The 17,219-nt window shown below is 43.3% G+C and overlaps 1 protein-coding gene across 1 annotated transcript; it reads left to right on the forward strand.

The window, feature by feature from the left end:
* Positions 1 to 220: 220 nt before the first annotated feature.
* On the forward strand, positions 221 to 16,491 carry LOC112951720 (TBC1 domain family member 24-like; the record flags this gene model as incomplete). The annotated part of the gene is made up of 8 exons (XM_026044481.1): positions 221 to 241; positions 3,075 to 3,219; positions 8,082 to 9,116; positions 9,884 to 9,901; positions 12,813 to 12,971; positions 13,733 to 13,796; positions 15,742 to 15,837; positions 16,257 to 16,491. Coding segments are annotated over exons 3-8 (1,531 nt in total), but the record flags the coding sequence as incomplete, so codon positions are not given.
* Positions 16,492 to 17,219: the final 728 nt, after the last annotated feature.

Consider the following 17,219-nt stretch of genomic DNA (forward strand, 5'->3'; position numbering starts at 1 on the left):
CCCGAGCCGGGCCGCGGCCCCGAGCCGCGCGCCCCCGCCTCGCTGCGCCCGTTTAAACGCCCGTTTCGCACTCAAAGCGGGTGTTTAAGTGGCGCCCTGCGGTGCCGGTGTGCAGGTGCTCTCCTGTCGCCTTGCTCCGCAGTGTTTCCCGTCCCAGGTGCGACGTGGGGAAGAGTCCCGGGGCTGCCGGTCGCTGCTGGTGCCGGTCCACGATCCGGGTCCGCTGGACCGGTCCTGCCCGGTGAGCATTTATGTGAGTATTTACATCAACCCCCGCCGGGCGCCAAGGTCTTGCTCGGCAGTGTCTCCCTAGAGGGATCTGAGACCTCTCTTGGGAAGGAGAATYATCCCTTTGCTTTGTTTTTGTGTTAGCCTTTATCTAGGAAACGTTCTCCGAATCCATGTTTATGTATACACGGCAGGCGCTTAAGTGAGCGAGCGTTATTGCCCGCCTGAGCGGTGTTTAGCTTAACGTCAGGTTTGGGGCTGGAACGTGAGGACCGCRATGCTCCTCAGCCTGTCCCGGCCGTCCCCAAGGGCGGCGGATAACCGAGCACACGCAGTAGAGCGAGGCCTGGAGGAACYTCTTCACTGGGAGGGTGACAGAGCCCTGGAACAGGCTGCCCAGGGAGGCTGTGGAGTCTCCTTCCCTGGAGGTCTCCAAACCCACCTGGATGCCGCCCTGTGCCCCGTGCTCTGGGTGTCCCTGCTGGAGCAGGAAGGTTGGACTGGATGATCTCGAGAGGTCCCTTCCAACCTTGAACATTCTGTGATTCTGTGAGCTGCAAGGAGGGAAGGGATATATATCTCCACACAGAAATATATCGTCTTTTAAGCTTGTGTCCTGCCGTCTATTTCAGTTCCTGCAGCATCTCCCGTTTTTTATTTTTGTCCTGAATTACGGGCAGTCCCAATAGCATTGTTGAAGTACCCAGGTACTTCCACAGAAGAACGTGGCGAGCTCCCAGGGCTCTGTATTGCCAAACATGAGGATTTCCCAGTAATGAGGGTTTGCTGCTTTGTGCATTCGCTGGCAGTTGGGCAGAAATCTGATGCAGCAGTTTTCCAAAAGAGTTGCTTTTCAGGGACGGCGCTGATAACTTGGGGTTTGTCAGCAGGGTTTTGTCAGCTCCGTGTTGCTTCCAGGTGAGACGAGACCCCCTGTCCCGGGCAGTTTGCAGATGGCACTGGCGCCGTACTGCAYTATTTGGCATCTTTTTTACCTTTTTAATCCTATATCATTAATATCTGACAATTTGCAGATTTTTTGAGACTAAAATTCAAACATAGGGGAAAGCAACTTTCTGCTTCTCCTTATACCGTTAATAATTAAAAAGTTGCCAAGTAAATGTTTGTAAGAGCTGTCTATGAACGAGCCCTACCTGGAGAGGAGAGTCTGCTCTTCCCGACCCTCTCTTCTTACTGGAGCCTTGATTATTTTTTCCCCCCCCCTCTCCTTGGTTGTCTTTGTTCCTTAATTCTTTTAATCTAAAATCTTGAGCTGATCTCCCTCCCCTGTTCACCTCTGCCATTTAGGTTGCTAGATAACTAACTGCAAACTAGATAGGGTTAGGGAACAGCAAATTATTGGTTCTTGCTATTCTTTTGCTATTCTTGCCATTCTTCTTGCTATGAAATTGTTTCCTGCTCTTATTCTGGCTCTTTAGAGCACATTCTGCCCTGCCTGCTTGGTTGGAGAAACTTTTAACTTTAACTTTTAACTTGCCTGTTAAAACCACTTGTGTAAGGTTATGTGGGTGCACGCTAACAAACAGGCAGGCATATTTTAACACTCGAAATGGGTGAAATGTGTTGAAGATCCWGAAGAAAAATCTCTATATAGCCTTAAGTTGTGACTGAGATCTAAAGAACTAAAATTTCCTTTAAATACCTGACATAATTATTTGTGAAATCCCTTATTGTTGAATTTAACTGGAATATTCTAGTGGATTTTTTGCTGTCATTTTGTGATGTTTAGATTTTATGGAAGAGATGCTAGTCCATAGCCCCTTCAGCCCCTTCCTACTTCTCCAGGCAGTCACACGACCCTTCTGATATAAAAACAGGCAGAGCTATTTGCGCTGTATTAATGATTGACTCTCTTGCATTCCACGAGTATTGGTGGGAGTAAACGCGGGCCGTGTCCCACTGCAGAATCAACTGGTTTAAGTYGTGTGAGCAACAAAGTTATCTCGTTTGCACACACAATGCTCCTTGTCAAGGGTCCCTCCCCTGTCAGCATGACCTCTTGTGGGACCTGCAACTGTATCTGCTGCTTGTAAAATCCTGAAACTCTAAACGTGAAACACGATTGCGTGAACTTCTTGCTGAGACAGTTTGCATAGCAGAAGGGGAGATAAATCTGTATTTAATGTAGGCAAATGCAGATCTTGTGTCTCAYGGGAGAACATTTTAAAGTATGGATGTGTAAAGGCATTTTTCTGTTGTTAGTGCTTTATTATCGATAAAGACCAAGAGTTTATGGACATCAAATTGACAGATAGCTTTCAACGCAAGAGAAAAAAAAAAAAAGAGATTTATTTTATTGCTTATGGATTTGCTGTCACATGATAGAGCTTTCTATGAATAGCTGCAGCGGGTGGCTTTAGTTGTACATGAGAATGCAGACATAAATCTGGAAAAATATTAATGGAGACGTTTAAGAAAGAGCAAGGGGAAAAAAACAAAGGCTGAATATATTCACTGTTAAATTTTTACTCTAGCCAGAATGTGACATAGTTATCAAAATGAAGGGAAGGAGAGCATAGTGTGAGAGACTATGTAAGTGTCCTTCTTACAATTAGCAATAAAATGCAAGGAATACAGCAGAAAGAATGGATTGATGTGGCTGTTCTATTTTTAGAATTTTCCCAAAATTATGAAATGCCATTTTGGAGCCTTAAAACTGGGGGAATTGTACTGGTGGCAGTTGCTGGAGAAGTATTTTCCATTTTTCAGTCTGTGCTTAAATATTGTAAATAAAACTTCATAAAATGCGGGCCTGGAGTCTTATATTTCAAATCTAGGAGTTTTTTTGTGTGTTTTTGTTTGTTTGTTTGATTTTTTTTCCCCAGATTTCCTATTACACCTTCTTGAGCTCAATTCATGGTAGAACTGGCCGGGTGTAGAGTGTGAATATCTGCTTCTCTTGCATTCCACACAGGGAACAGGAAGACTTAACTTTCCCACCTTCAGGAGTGTCCTTTTCAAGCAGCAGAGGTAAAGAAAATCTTTGTAAACCTTTAAGAAAATGAGTTTGTATTTTCATGGTTGTGCTTCTGTATGCGTCTGAGCACAGAGATCTCCCCATTCCGTTGTTGAATTTTGCCATCAGAGGGGCCTTTTTGGGTGGCACAGCTTTGCTTGTGAAATTCATTGCTCATCACCACGTATGCCTGGCATAAGCTAGGGCAGTGCCCATCTATCTCAGTAGCATTTGGTGGCAGGATTGCACATGCTAATTCCTGTTTCCTGGTCAAGAAATGGAATATTTTTTAGGGGAAAAAAAGTATGCCATTATACATTTCTTCACAAAAAGTTTAGTCTTTAACTCTTGTTATAGCAGCTGTTGAAATTGTTCTTTTAAATTAATGAATGCAACATGTGGGGAAAAAAAGGGGGGGGGAATGATCCCATTTTTAATTATTCCTCCTTTTTGTTATGATTCAGGCAGGAGGCAGGACAGAAGCTCTTGATTTATGCTTTTGATAACATTTACTGTTCTACATCTTCTTACAGTGTTTCTCTCTTCTTTCTCCCCTTTTACAAAAATGTCTTTTCATTTTTTTTTTCCCACAAGAGATTTGAAATGGCTTGTCCTGTATCAGTCTTTATCAGTTTCTCACAGAAACAAGAGGTAAATCCTTATTTTGATACAATAGGCTTCTAGCCTTGGTCCCTAAGGAATTCAGAAAAACTGTGGGAAACAAATAACTAACCCTCTCTTGCTGTTGATAAAGCAGTATTGGCGCATTCCCCAGAGCTGGATTCCCTGAATGGAGCTGAATTTCATTCCCTGAAGCTGGCTTGGGATCCAGCTGTTGCTGTGCACAGCGCCCGGGGCAATTTCTAAGCAATCGAACTGCATTTAGCCTCATTAAGGCGATCCATCGAGCTCCTGTGTGCCCTGCTGGAAGGGAGCATCGCGCTGCAATATGTCAACAGCATCGAGATTGCTGCCGCGCGCCGCACGCGCTGGCTTCGGGGCTCAACGGCGCGCTTAATTCCAGCTCTGCTGCAACCTGCCGGGCCACAGGTAGTGACTGGAGCTGTAAACGTGCACGTAAAGCGTGTGTGGTGGGGTGAGGAGAGCACGGCGCTGTCAAACGTTATCTCCAGATCTATATAGCAGAGATATGAAGTGCTAGGAATCTGCATCCAGAGAAAGCTGCAGGACGTGCCAAAGTGTTGAGTAAGAAAGGAGAAACTAGGAGCTGTCTTGTTTCTGCGCTATCATAATGTCTTTACGTTCTTCTGTTTTTCTTTGAACCTTTACTAGATTTTTAAGTGTTATATATATATACACACATATATATATATATGTATTCTGTGCTGACTTGAGAGGTCAGCAGTAGTCTTTATTTGTAGGACAGGAAAAGAAAACATTTGCTTTCTGTTGGCACACTATAAAAATGTGCCACACAGGTCAATGCCTTCCTGCTCTTCTACAGTACAGAGCAAATAGGTAAATGGAGGATATTTACAGAGTAGTCCTTAAAGCTACTGTCCCTGGTGAAGACAAGAACAGTTAATTTCAAAATTCAGATTTCTTCTTATAGCATTCCATATAGCAGGTATATTGAATGTAAATAAAAGAACTTAATAAGCTATTAACTTGCTGTCAAACTTGCAGAAGGTGAGTGCAAGGACACTTGAAGAGGGAACAAGTTTGTACTTGCATATGCCAAGTSTATTTTACAGTTTGGGGGCATCTGTTCTATGTTTATTTAAAGCAGTATTAGATCACAGGATCTCAGGCTTTCATCAAAGCTGGTATCTCTTTTTGGACAGTTTGTAATGTCATTATTTCACTAGGTATGTGTGTACTCTGGATTTGCAAGGAACGGTTGCACTCTGAAATAGTTGTAATCCAGATGTCTCAATTCAATATTTGGAAAGCAAAAGCTGGTTGCCTGAAAAAAAGAAAAAATATATATATTTCTGTGRTTGAAATGTCAAAAGACAAAGTTGAAAACTTACTAGTTTTTAGTTAAATTATGATTCAAATCTCTCTCTCTCTGTCTGTCTCTSTCTCTCTCTGATAYGGACGTATCTTTGGATCCTTTCAAGTTTTAATTCTTTGCCGGCCGTATCCCACCCTGGTCTGTTGTACTTTGCTCCRCTGATGTCTGTTTTACCCAGCTCCAACAACGTACTCGGGCATCGTCTGAAAGTAGCCCAAAGGATGAGGGAAAGGACTAAAGAGGCTGGAGTGGAAAATGTGGCCAGAGTAGCGAGCGAAATATTTCCTGAACCCTTCTAGTCACTGCCTTGAAAACCTGCCAGTGTCAGTCGCCACAGTCATTGCCTGGTTTTGAATTTTAATGATTATTTGTTTGCTGCATAGTTTAGACTTAACCTTGAAAAAGATCTCATGCCTGCTCTGCAGCTCTTTGGGGTGCATTTTCAACCTAGGTTTTATAGGTCTAACTCTTAGTCTTTTTTTTTTTTTTTTTTTTAATATAGCACTAAATGGAGCTTCAGGCTTTTAGGTTATAGTCTAACAGACCTAACAAGCTTTTGTTTCTTTGTCAGTCGCTGAGAAAATAGTTCGTTCTGCTGCCTCTGTTCTTTTCTTCTGCATTTATTCTTCATGTTTTGTACAAGTCAGACTCTGGGAAGGATAATCYTTCCTTTAAAGAAAGTAGATAATGTTTAGGTAACTTTTAGTCTTTGTTACTGCTTGAACTTTTTTGGTTTTGAGTTTAACAATCCCTTTACATTCATGTCTTCACAGGTACTTGAAAGCATTGCAGTTCTGTATAATTTAGGTACTGATCCATCCTGCTATCCCTAGGTCCAGTTCGAGGTTACTGGCCACAATATGGTGCTAAATCCTCCAGTGTTCCTTCAGCAGGAGGGAAGGAGACTTGTTGCAGTGAGGAGATAGAAAGGGGACCTGGTGCCTATCCTGAACCATATCTTTGTGCAGCCAGGTTGTTCTGAAATTCGTTTTTGTTTCTCTTCTGGCTGCACCTTGTCCCCTTCCCCTATGAGGAAGCTGGACAGTCCGGATGTGGGGACAAATCTTCTGTCCCCATCAGCTCCAAGGAAATGTTGCCCTTGACGTGATTGCCAGGAACTCGTGTAAAGAACATCTGTGATTGAGGGAAAGAACATCATTGGAAGGAGAAGGAAAAGCAGGTGGCACTGGAAGAAACAGGCTAGCTGGGATTTTCCCAAGGCTTCTTAGGCTTTTCTCCTCTGGCAAATAAATACTCCCAGCTGGAGAGCTGCTGGTTTAGGGTAGCTGTGTGGCCCAGTATCCGTGGTTTGGCATCATTGCACTGAAACACACTAATTCTGTTGGTTTTGTGGGTACGTTTAATAGCTGGTCATGCTCGTCAGCCCTGGCAGTGCCCCTGTCCTTGCTGTCCTCGGCCCTTGTGGCACCTAGGGCTTGGAGCAGTGTAAGCAGCCAGCCCCACCTGCGCACCCAGCAGGTTTTCCAAGCCAAAGGGTATGTAAGACTGTGAGCTCTAATCCCAGATTCTTGCAGTCAGCTTTCCTTATCCCTTCCACTGACTTTGGAAAGCTGCTGAGGAACATATGCTCATCCAATCCATTTGCTTCCAGAATAGTGGCTTCCACGGAGAAAGATAACTCATATAACCAGACAGGATTAAATTTATTTTCTCTGTAAGAGCAATCCAAGATTTCAGCTAATGGTGATGAATTTCCCTGTGGTTTCCATGACAAAATGAAGGGAAAAAAAAAAAAAAAAAAGTCTTCCAGGTTTCCAGATTCTGCAACGGACTGTTGTCCTCCCAGGGATGTCTCTGCATATCCTGAGGACTCATTCTCCACTCACATGAGACACATCTTTTCCAGCCTCAGATGTCCTGTTYTCACAATTGAAATAGGGGCAATGTGTTACCTTTAATTACAGGCTGAGAATTAATTTCAGACAATGAAGGGTACAACAGAAACAAGCATTGGTATTTCTCAGTGGCTCTTAGCCTTTACAAAGACAACCCAAAAAGGCATCTTTTTAGTACAAAAAAAAAAAGTATTTGTAAGTGAAGATCTGTCCTTAACACTTTGCTGAAAGGCACCTCTGTGTTGCTGCCATACTTTAAAAGAAGAGTTAAGCTTTAAAATTTCAGCATATGCTTCCAAAATACCCAGATTATTATTTAGCCAGCATCTAAAACTACCTAGATTAAATATCTTGTCCATGCTAATGCTAATTTCTGCCTACATGAGGCAAAACATTGGCTTTATTTTCCCAGTAGTGAAGCAGGGAAAAGCCTGGAGTTGTCTGCCTTGACTGTATAGCCATCTTATGAGTTTCAAACCATGCTGAAGCACCCGTTGCAAAAAATACCAGGTTTAAAGAGCGGAGTGTTGCGTGTGGCAGGGACCGTTTTGCTCTGCAGAGTCTGCAGCATCAAGTGTCCTGCGCTCTGCAGTGGGCTGCATTTTAAAAGACCTTCTAAACGTTGAGGAGAGCGGGCCCTCTAGAGGCTGATGTGGCCATAGGAGCACAAGTTCAGGGTCCTACGTACCGTGCAGACACGAGAGAAAATTAGCAAGTAGTTTCTAAGTTCCAGAGCAGCAAACTAACCTCAGGCTGTGGCCGCGTGGCRGAAATTCGTTTCTCCTTGAGGTGTCCACGGGAGCTGCATCTGGGCTGGCCTTTGCTAGACTACTTCAGTATGAGTTTTGGCAAGTATGTAATGAAAATAGAAATGAGCTTGGGGTTTTCGTGCTTGTTTTGCTTTTAAAGCATGCCTCTAACTTATTTTGCTTTGAAAAACAGTCTTGGTGCAGGAGTGAGCTGAACGTTTATGTTTGTGACGTAAATAGGAAATTATCTGTAACTCGCATCTCTGAATTTCTTTTCCTTTCCCATCTTGTAGGAGAAGCTTTGAGCCACCTAAAGACCAGATAAGGTCTCCACTCTCATGATTTTTCTTATCTGCTTTTCCTGGAGCCATGGATGAATACAACCGCTTTGTGGATTGGGAGAAAATGGACGTGACTGTCCAGAGCCAAGATGCAAAGGAGCTGAGCTGCTCCGAATTCCAGGAGCTCAAGCAGCTGGCTCGGCAGGGCTACTGGGCCAAGAGCCACTCTTTGAGAGCCAAGGTGTACCACAAACTAATCAACAATATTCCGTGCCGCACGGTGACTCCGGATGCAAACGTGTACCGGGACATTGTGGTAAAGATCATCGGAAAGCGGAGCAGCAGCTCCCTTCCGCTGCCGGAGTTCGTGGATAACAGCCTGGTTCCCACTTACTGCTTGAACGCCGAAGGCATCGGGGCGGTCAGGAAGATTATCCTGTGCGTCGCAAACCAGTTCCCGGACATCTCCTTCTGTCCGGCGCTGCCCTCCGTGACAGCCCTGCTCCTGCACTACAGCAGGGACGAGGCCGAGTGCTTYGAGAAGGTTTGTCGCATCCTCGCTTGCAACGACCCCTCCAAGCGCCTCATTGACCAGACCTTMTTAGCTTTCGAGTCCTCCTGCATGACCTTTGGTGATCTGGTCAACAAGTACTGCCAGGCGGCGCACAAGCTGATGGTGGCCGTGTCTGAGGATGTCTTGGAGGTCTACTCTGACTGGCAGCGCTGGCTCTTTGGAGAGCTGCCCATGGTCTACATTGCTCGTGTCTTTGACGTGTTTCTGGTGGAGGGCTACAAGGTTCTCTACCGTGTTGCACTGGCTCTTCTGAAGTTYTTTCACAAAGTCCGAGCCGGGCAGCCCAAGGAGTCGGACAACATCCAGCAGGATATTCGGTCCTTTGTGAGAGATATTGCCAAGTCGGTCACCCCCGAGCGGCTTTTGGAAAAAGCTTTTGCAATCCGGCTCTTCTCCCGGAAGGAGATCCAGCTCCTGCAGATGGCCAACGAGAAGGCCCTACAGCAGAAGGGCATCACAGTCAAGCAGAAGAGGTAGGAGACTCCCAAATTCGGGGGTCAGAGTGACCCCCAAGGAAACGAGGCCATTAGTTGTGATTAGCTCTCGGGCAGGCCTGAGTGGTTGCTTGTATCTCTTCTAACTCTTTTGCTTTGAAGACTTGATTAGAAAAAGTGCAAAATTAAGTGTCGATGGGATTATCTCTTAAATGTGAGACTGCTTGTACAAAACTTCAATTTCATGCTGTCTAATATCTTAAATTGTGTAGTTTCTTTACTTGTAAGTAGGCAAACTTACAAACAACAGGTCCTGCCACACCTGGCAGAGTTGGTAATGCGTAGCTTTTCCTTGTTCTTAACTGCTTTTGTAAACCCACTAAAACTTCTAATAATCCCCTGGAAGATCACAGCTGTGAACTAGGCTGGATTTGGGTTTTGACATAGGCAAGAGCGAGTACCCCAGCAGTGAGATTTCTTGAACGCTCAAAAGAAAATGAGTTCCGATGTCCACATGTGCTTGGCCTATGGACAAAGATGAATAACTTCCCAGATACCTCTGCCCAGGTAGGAAAAAGGGAAAAAAAAAAAAAGGAATATTTTAACTTCTCTATTTTTTTCCCCTCTCCTTACTTTCTTGGTGATTCAAATCTAGCCTTACTCTGTGTTTCTCTCCAGGCTCTTCTCAATCACTTTGTCACGGACAAAGGAAATCACTGATCTTTTCGTGTCTTTTTTTTTTGTCTTTCTCCTTCTACGTTCTCCTTCTGTCACTTCCRTACCCACTGCACCCCTCCTGATTGCAGTGTTACATCTTATAAAAGGTAGGTTAAAACACTTCAAGCTTTGCACTTGGCTCTTTTTTTATTTATTTTTCCTGTCTTTGCTTGGCTAGTTATTTTTTCCAAGGCTGTTCTTATTTCTAATGCTGGGGCGACAGAAGCAGGACAGCAATTGTAGCATCCAATTGCTGTGCAACTCTCTCTTAGACACGTTCTTGCAAAGTTAGTTCACAGCACCTRCAAAGTTGTATSATCCTGGGATTCGTGGATGGATTCAGGATTCATGGACGGGCCAAGCTAGTCAGCATAGCACTTTCATACAACCATATAGGCTTGTTTTTTGTTTTGGCATTTTTTGGTTGTTTCTCAGAATGGAGAAGTTTAGTCTTTGCAATAGAATTTAAATGACCTGTACACTGTGGAAAAAAAWTTTTTTGAGAGGAATATCTCAATTAACACATAAAGTTCTCAGAAATATTAGGCACTGGCCCACATCCAGACCTGTTTTATGCTGTTGTCACCTTTTTTTCTTCTACACACTTTTCTGGTTATTTGAGAAGATACTGGACTGAACCCAATTAGGGAACCCAAACCTAAATTTGGCTTGCCTCTATCTGTACAAAATTACATTTATATTTACATAGGTACGTATTATTTTTTAAGAAGACAGACTTTATCTTTTGTGTAGCAAAGGTCAGAGTTACTCAGCCATGCAGCATTAATGGTTAATGAAGTCATTTATCAAGTTGTGCTCTGAAAAGCAAATCTTAAAGCACACAAATCAGTGGACTGTGATCCCTGATAAGCAGAGAGCCTAGAAAGAAGGAGGAACCTTGGCCTGTGAGTATTTATTAGTGCAGATGTGTGAACCTAAACTCCAGGGAGTGCCTTTGAGATGATCCTCTGGCTTCGTTGTGGGTGCCCTGAGTTAACTTTGGTGAGAGATGCGCGCTAACAGTTCCACTAACTTGTAAAATCCAAGTTGGAATTAATTTTCTCATGCTTTCCTGTTCAAAAGAACATTAAGGAGCAACTTAACAGAATACGTTTCATGTCATAGTCGGCATGCTGAAGATTTTTACCTCCAGTAAATTACGTGGCTGTGAATTCCACCCAGTGAAATGTTCAAAGTCCATGTATCGCTTTACCCTTGTCGTCTAGATTCTGAAAGCAGCAGAAAGCCTGGAATTTTGAAGTAACACGCATGAATTTTAAGTAACACACAGTAGATACAGAGGGTCTGCTGACACTGCACATTTTAGCATAAAATGAGCTTTTTAGCACAAAATGAGCTTTCATGCTTAAACACCTACAACTGCGATTTATGATTGAAAAACATGTCACTTCTACCATGTTCTTCTGCCCCAACTCCAGCAACATTTCCAAAACTCAGTTTGTGGGTTTTTTGGTTTTGCATGCCCGTTTTTAGGGCTTATTTACTGCTTTTGAAAGTCAGCTGCCCCACTGAAGTAGATCTGATCTGCTGATCTCCCATCCTGTGAAGGCTGTAGGCTTGTCCAGGGTGTTAAAAGTAGAGTTTTAATAGGAAAGCTGCTGAAACGATGGATTAGAGCAAAATTTCAATAGGGAAGAGGCCTTGTTAGCCAGCCAGGAGGAGGAACAGAGACAAAGGAAAGGCTTCTGGGTGCAAATACTTAATTTTAGTGCTTAAATACATCTACTTCAACATGAAGTATGGAGTTAGCATGCAAGTGATGAGCCTGGGACCTGTTTGTCTGAAGCTTAGCAAGTATGTTTAAAACTATTTTAATAACATTTGTACTGATTTTTAGCTTATCTTTTTTATTTCCTTTCTTTTTTTCCTTCAGAAATCCACTATAATAAACTAGTTGAAAGTCTTGGCTGTGTTCGTAATTCCTCAAATGTGAGACCAATCTAATTTCTAAAAAGCCAAAACCAAGGATTTATTGCTCAGATGGGTTCCCTAGTGCTACCAGTCCATAGCTACAGACCAGTAAGGTAGGAAGGGCAGAGCCCCAGAGCAAGATCCCAGAGGAATCCGCATGGTTTTAGTTCCTGAGTGACCTAGGGAGGTGCCTCGATAGAAACGCTGACGCTGAGTCCCCTAGGGGAAATTTTAGGCAGCATTTCCCAATTTTTGCTAGCCAGCACTGCTTTATGGAGCAGTGGAAATGCTGATGACTTCTTGATAATATAATCAAGAAAAAAAAATATATATATATATATAATATTGCATGTTTTAGGGAGCAAGCTAAGCTATTCTGATGTATGCAATATTGAGGTGGTCTTTTATAGTCTGGGAAGCTGAGAAGAAGGAAATGCATGTGTCAGAAAAAAAGAATTGCTTGGCAAACACTTGTATGCTTTGCCTAGGCTGAACCCTTGGGTGGCTTGCAAAGCAGACCCTGCAAAGCTGGCTCAACTAACTACCACTCAGTACCTCTGTGTCTGGCACAACTTTGTGTTGCATTCCCACCCTGTACTTGGCTGCAAGAATTGCATTTTAAAAGGCCTTAGCATGAGTCGTGGGGGCAGGAACACCTCTTTATCTCCAGGCACTGAGTTTGTGCGTGTGTTTAAGCTGAGACGAGAACACTGCTCAAGATGTTGTAATTGTAATGTTGTCACTTTGGAGAGTTTAAAAATTAGGAGTCGACTCTCCTTGCTGGCTCTGGTACTGGCTTGCCTTTATGTCCTCTGTATTTACAAGCACAGGCTACTGTTACCACATGGAGATGTTGCTCCAGCTATTCCAGCAAAGCCAGCAACTCTCAAGGATTCTCTTAGACTCCAGTAGTTTACTTTATTCTTTAAGTAACAGCCTTTTAATTCCCTTTGAAGAGTGGTGCACACACTGGGGCCTTTCGGGATTCATCTCTCTTTGCATGTTGCTACCCAGTAACCAGAAACTGTAGGTTTTTACGTTTCCATTCAGCTCTTTTTACTCAATATTTTGCTTTGTATTTCTCAGGCAGAACGTGCACCTCGCAGTTCATGCTGAGAACTTCAAGTCTGAAATAGTGAGTGTGAAAGAGATGCGAGATATCTGGTCCTGGATCCCGGAACGCTTTGCGCTTTGCCAGCCCCTCCTGCTTTTCACCACCTTGGAACATGGCTGTAGCCTAAACAGGTAACTACAAGTTCCCTGCACCTTTTTTACTGTGAGATAAAAGAAGAGCAACTGGGCAAATGTGATGAAGGAGACATGGGTTTTCATTGCACTTCACAGAATCAGAGAATCACAGAATGGTTGAGGTTGGAAGGAACCTCTGGAGATCATCTAGTCCGACCCCTGMTCCAGCAGGGACACCGGAGCATGGGGCACCCGGGCCCTGGTCAGCCAGAGAGCTTGTGGAGGAGACTCCACACCAATCTGGGCAGTCTTTTCCAGGGCTCTGTCACCCTCACAGTAAAGAGCTGTGGAGATGTGGAGATGCATATGGGGATGGAACCAAATAATAGCAATTGTTCAGCTCATAGTAGTGACTTTTGGTATCTGAAATTCTGTTTCTGAAGTCGGGAGGTATCTGCTGTCGCAGCTCCATGAGAAAAAACAAGGAGAACTATGGTTCTTCTATGGAAACAGGAGGCTCTTCAGACGCAGACACGGGAGTGTCCTGTCTAGTGCAAAATGCTGTAAGATGCAGCTGTTGTGATCAAGAGTCTTCTCTTCATTGTGCAGAGAACCAAATGGCAAAGGACTGCTTCATAATCTTTGTTTGCAGTCCCTGGGGTTGTGGATGGCACTCACAGATACTTAGTCTTGGGCCACTGTGGTCTTGGGCCACGGTTCATGCCATCAGCCGAGGGAGTGCCTGACACCGAGGAGGGAAAGCAGGAGCAGCAGGGGATGGTGGCCGCGGGGTGCTCACGCTGTGCTGTGCCTTACAGGTTCTACTCGCACAGTGAAGGGCACGAACCGACTCTTCTCCTCATCAAGACAACAGCAAAAGAGGTGAGCGAGGTGAAGCTGACCGACAAAATTAAATTGTAGGCAATCGCCTAATGCTATGTTGAATACACAACAGTTCATAATAAAATAGAGAAGTAAGGGGTCTTGAAATTGTGGGGTTTTTTTTTTCTTTAATGTGTGCTTTAAATTTTACAGTTTGATTACTAGACTGCACTTCCTTAGGTAAATCTTGCAAACTAGGCCTCAGCCAGTTACCCCTCCTGCTTTAAATATCTTCACCCTGTAAGTAATGTGGGATCCTGGACTGTAGTGACATTCATGGAGCTCTTGGTCAGCCTCTTACTCACAGGAACAGAAGGGAGAGGCTGTGGAAGAGTGGGAAGAAGCTCATGATGCATAGAAGATATTTTCCTCCAGCTCACACAGAAAATAGCAGATATTAAGTGATATGAATAATATTGTCCACTGGAACATGAAAACAAAATCCTCAGCGTCACCTCAGGATTGCTTAAAGGAAATGCAGTGCTAGCAGCACCCCAGATGGACTGCACACAAGTGCCTCACCTAACAAGAGCTGTTTTTCCGCTGTCTGTCCGTGACTCCTAAATGTCTTGTGGAGAGCTTAAAGCTATTAATGCGATCTGCAAGCCTGTATTTCTGCAGGTGTTCCTGCAGGATGGCTAGCCATGAAGCAGGGTCCCTTCGTCTTCCTACCAGTTCTGAATCCAAGGGCGTGGATTCACAGCTCTGTGCCAGTGGCTGATATGATGCCTGGGATACATAAAGGGGAGAGGAATAATATACAAGACATTATTTTTCCTCTTGTCTTGGAGCAGGTCACAAAGTCTAGCTTTATAAATGCTACTAGATTTTTACAGCATAGCTACAATTCTTATCCCTCAAAAAAAAAAAGAGCAGGAAAAAGGTTTTTTTTTTCCATTTTATATTTTTTAGCAGGGGAACTTTCATCCTTTATTCCAATGTTTATCATTACATTTTAGGAAAAAAAAAAATCTTGTGCTCAGGAATCTTTTGAGAATATCAGACCAAATGTAATTTTACTTACTTTCTCAGTAACAAAACTAATCCTTAGGAATTTTTGTCTTAGAGTTCTGCTTGTAAGGCTGATAGAAGCTTAGAAGAATTCTGCAAAACCTACATTATTTTATTTTTATTTTATTTTTATTTTATTTTTACTTTATTTTTATTTTTATTTTATTCTATTTTTATTTTAATTTTATTTTATTTTTATTCTATTTTTATTTTAATTTAATTTTATTTTATTTTATTTTATTTTATTGTAATGTAGGGTTGCTTTTATCTCACTCTTAGAGCTGTATTGTTTGGTCTGTCTCCATTTGGCAGTGATGGTTATTGCTGGCAGTGAGATACAGTTCTTGGGCAAACAAAGAAGCCCACAGAAAAGCTCAGTGCTGTGAGGTTAATGTTTTCTTTGTAGGGAACTAGTGGCCACTGAAGCACACGCTGTTCTGAAGCTGCTGTTTCCAGTACCTGTACTAGCTGGGCACTGCTTTAGCTAGCCAAGGTTTAACCTGCAGTTTGGAATTGGGAGAGAGACCAATGCCCAAGGCAAATGCAAGCAGAAAATGCCCAGTCAACAGTGCTGACCTTTCAGCCTGGGACAATCCTGCTGCTTCCAATGCAAGAAAAGGAGGAGGTGGAAGTCAGGCTTTACAAATTTGGAGTGATCTGTATTTTGGTAGCTGGGGTTATGTTGGGCTGCGCCTCTTTTTAGGCCTGAGAGGTGTGCAGTCGTTCTTGACACTCTTCATATTTGAAGAGGATTCCCTCTTCAAAGGTAGTTTAAATGTATTTTTAGATATAAGTACTTGTGCTGCTTTAATCCACTGACCTGGAGATTTGGAAAATCAAACTAAATAGAGCTGTTCTGGACTCTAAAATGGTGGTGCCGTTTAACATACTATGGTTTAACATTCTTTCCTCCTAAATTTGCTGTTTGTGCCAGGTCTGCGGGGCTTTTCTGTCAACTGATTGGAGCGAGCGCAGGCGAGGAGGGAACAAGCTGAGTTTCTTTGGGACAGGGGAGTGCTTTGTGTTTAGGGTGAGTAAAATTTCATTTTTCACTGTCCCAAATACTGATGTGAGTAACAACTCGCACCTGCCTTCTACTGAGCTGGGTTATATGCCCTTCTGGTTTTAAAGTCTGCTGAACTCTTAATTACATCTGGAGGGAAAAATTGACTTTTCAATTCTGGGATGAGCCTTTTTTCATCCAAAAGTGCAGAGCATTTTCTTACAGGAAAGGTAACTTGGAAACCATGGAGTCATCGCTTCGGCCACCTGGAAGGCAAAGGGATAAAGGAAGAAAGTAAAATCTACCCTAAAAGATAAAATGGTCTAATCTTTACTGCTAATGGTGTGTTTGGAGTCTGGGGGGTTTTAATGCCAATTCTGAAGCAGAGCTCTCGATATTGCAAATATTCACTAACTACATGTTTACTCTTCTATTCCCTTATATAGCTACAGCCTGAAGTGGAACGCTATGAATGGGTGATAATAAAACATCCCGAACTAGCCATGAGTGTTTCCGAGCCGGAAAATCATGCTTCCGGGTCTTCCAGTACTCTTTCCTCGCATACTGTCCCAGAAGATCCCTCGGATCGCCTTTCTCCCTTCTTATCTGCTCGGCACTTCAACTTGCCTTCCAAAACAGCCTCCATGTTCATGGCTGGCAGCAGCGAATGCATCATTATAGGTAAGTCAGTGCTTGAATGTGGACGTCTATCCCACCTGCTCTTCCTGTCAGCTACAGTAAGAGATTCAGCTGTATTTGGCATATGTTTGTTCAATATTGCTACAGTCTCTGCAAGAAAACAGCTAAGACCTGTTATTACCCAATAGGAAATTTGCACATCAAGCACTTTAGAATAAGCACTTCAGCATGGCTCTAAGCATAGCGACACCTTCATCCTGCCTAATTTACAGTGAGAAATAACTCCGGAAGAGGAACTTACTTGGCATGGAGTTTTTTTTCTACAGGGTAAACTACACACATACACATTCATTCTTTTGGAACTGTTTTGGATCTGTGATGCTGTAGACCAGAAGCTTGCCCAGTAAAGTAGTCTCCTAAATGGGATTTACAGGAGAGCTGTGGATCTGTAGTTGTCCTTGATACTTGCTAGGAGAGCCAGTGGAGCAGTGATTTCTGTTGTAATAACAGGTACCTGCTGATTCTCACTTAGCAGCAGGTACTTTAAACCACCACGAGCTGGACGGCTCCAGAATCAGCTCGGCCGCTCAAGGCAAGGGCATGTATGTGCCTGAATTGTAAGTCACTAACAATGATGTATTGCAGATTGTTTTGGAGATTTTTATTGTTTATTAAAGGTAGCAATAAGAGAAATAGGCTTGGGCAGTAGATTTGTACCAATTACTATTGTATACAATTTCACCTGTAGACCAGAATTTCTATTCTTTTGA

Source organism: Nothoprocta perdicaria, unplaced genomic scaffold, assembly GCF_003342845.1.
Source record: "Nothoprocta perdicaria isolate Ctin4 unplaced genomic scaffold, notPer1 scaffold_367, whole genome shotgun sequence".
NCBI classification, from domain to species: Eukaryota; Metazoa; Chordata; class Aves; order Tinamiformes; family Tinamidae; genus Nothoprocta; species Nothoprocta perdicaria.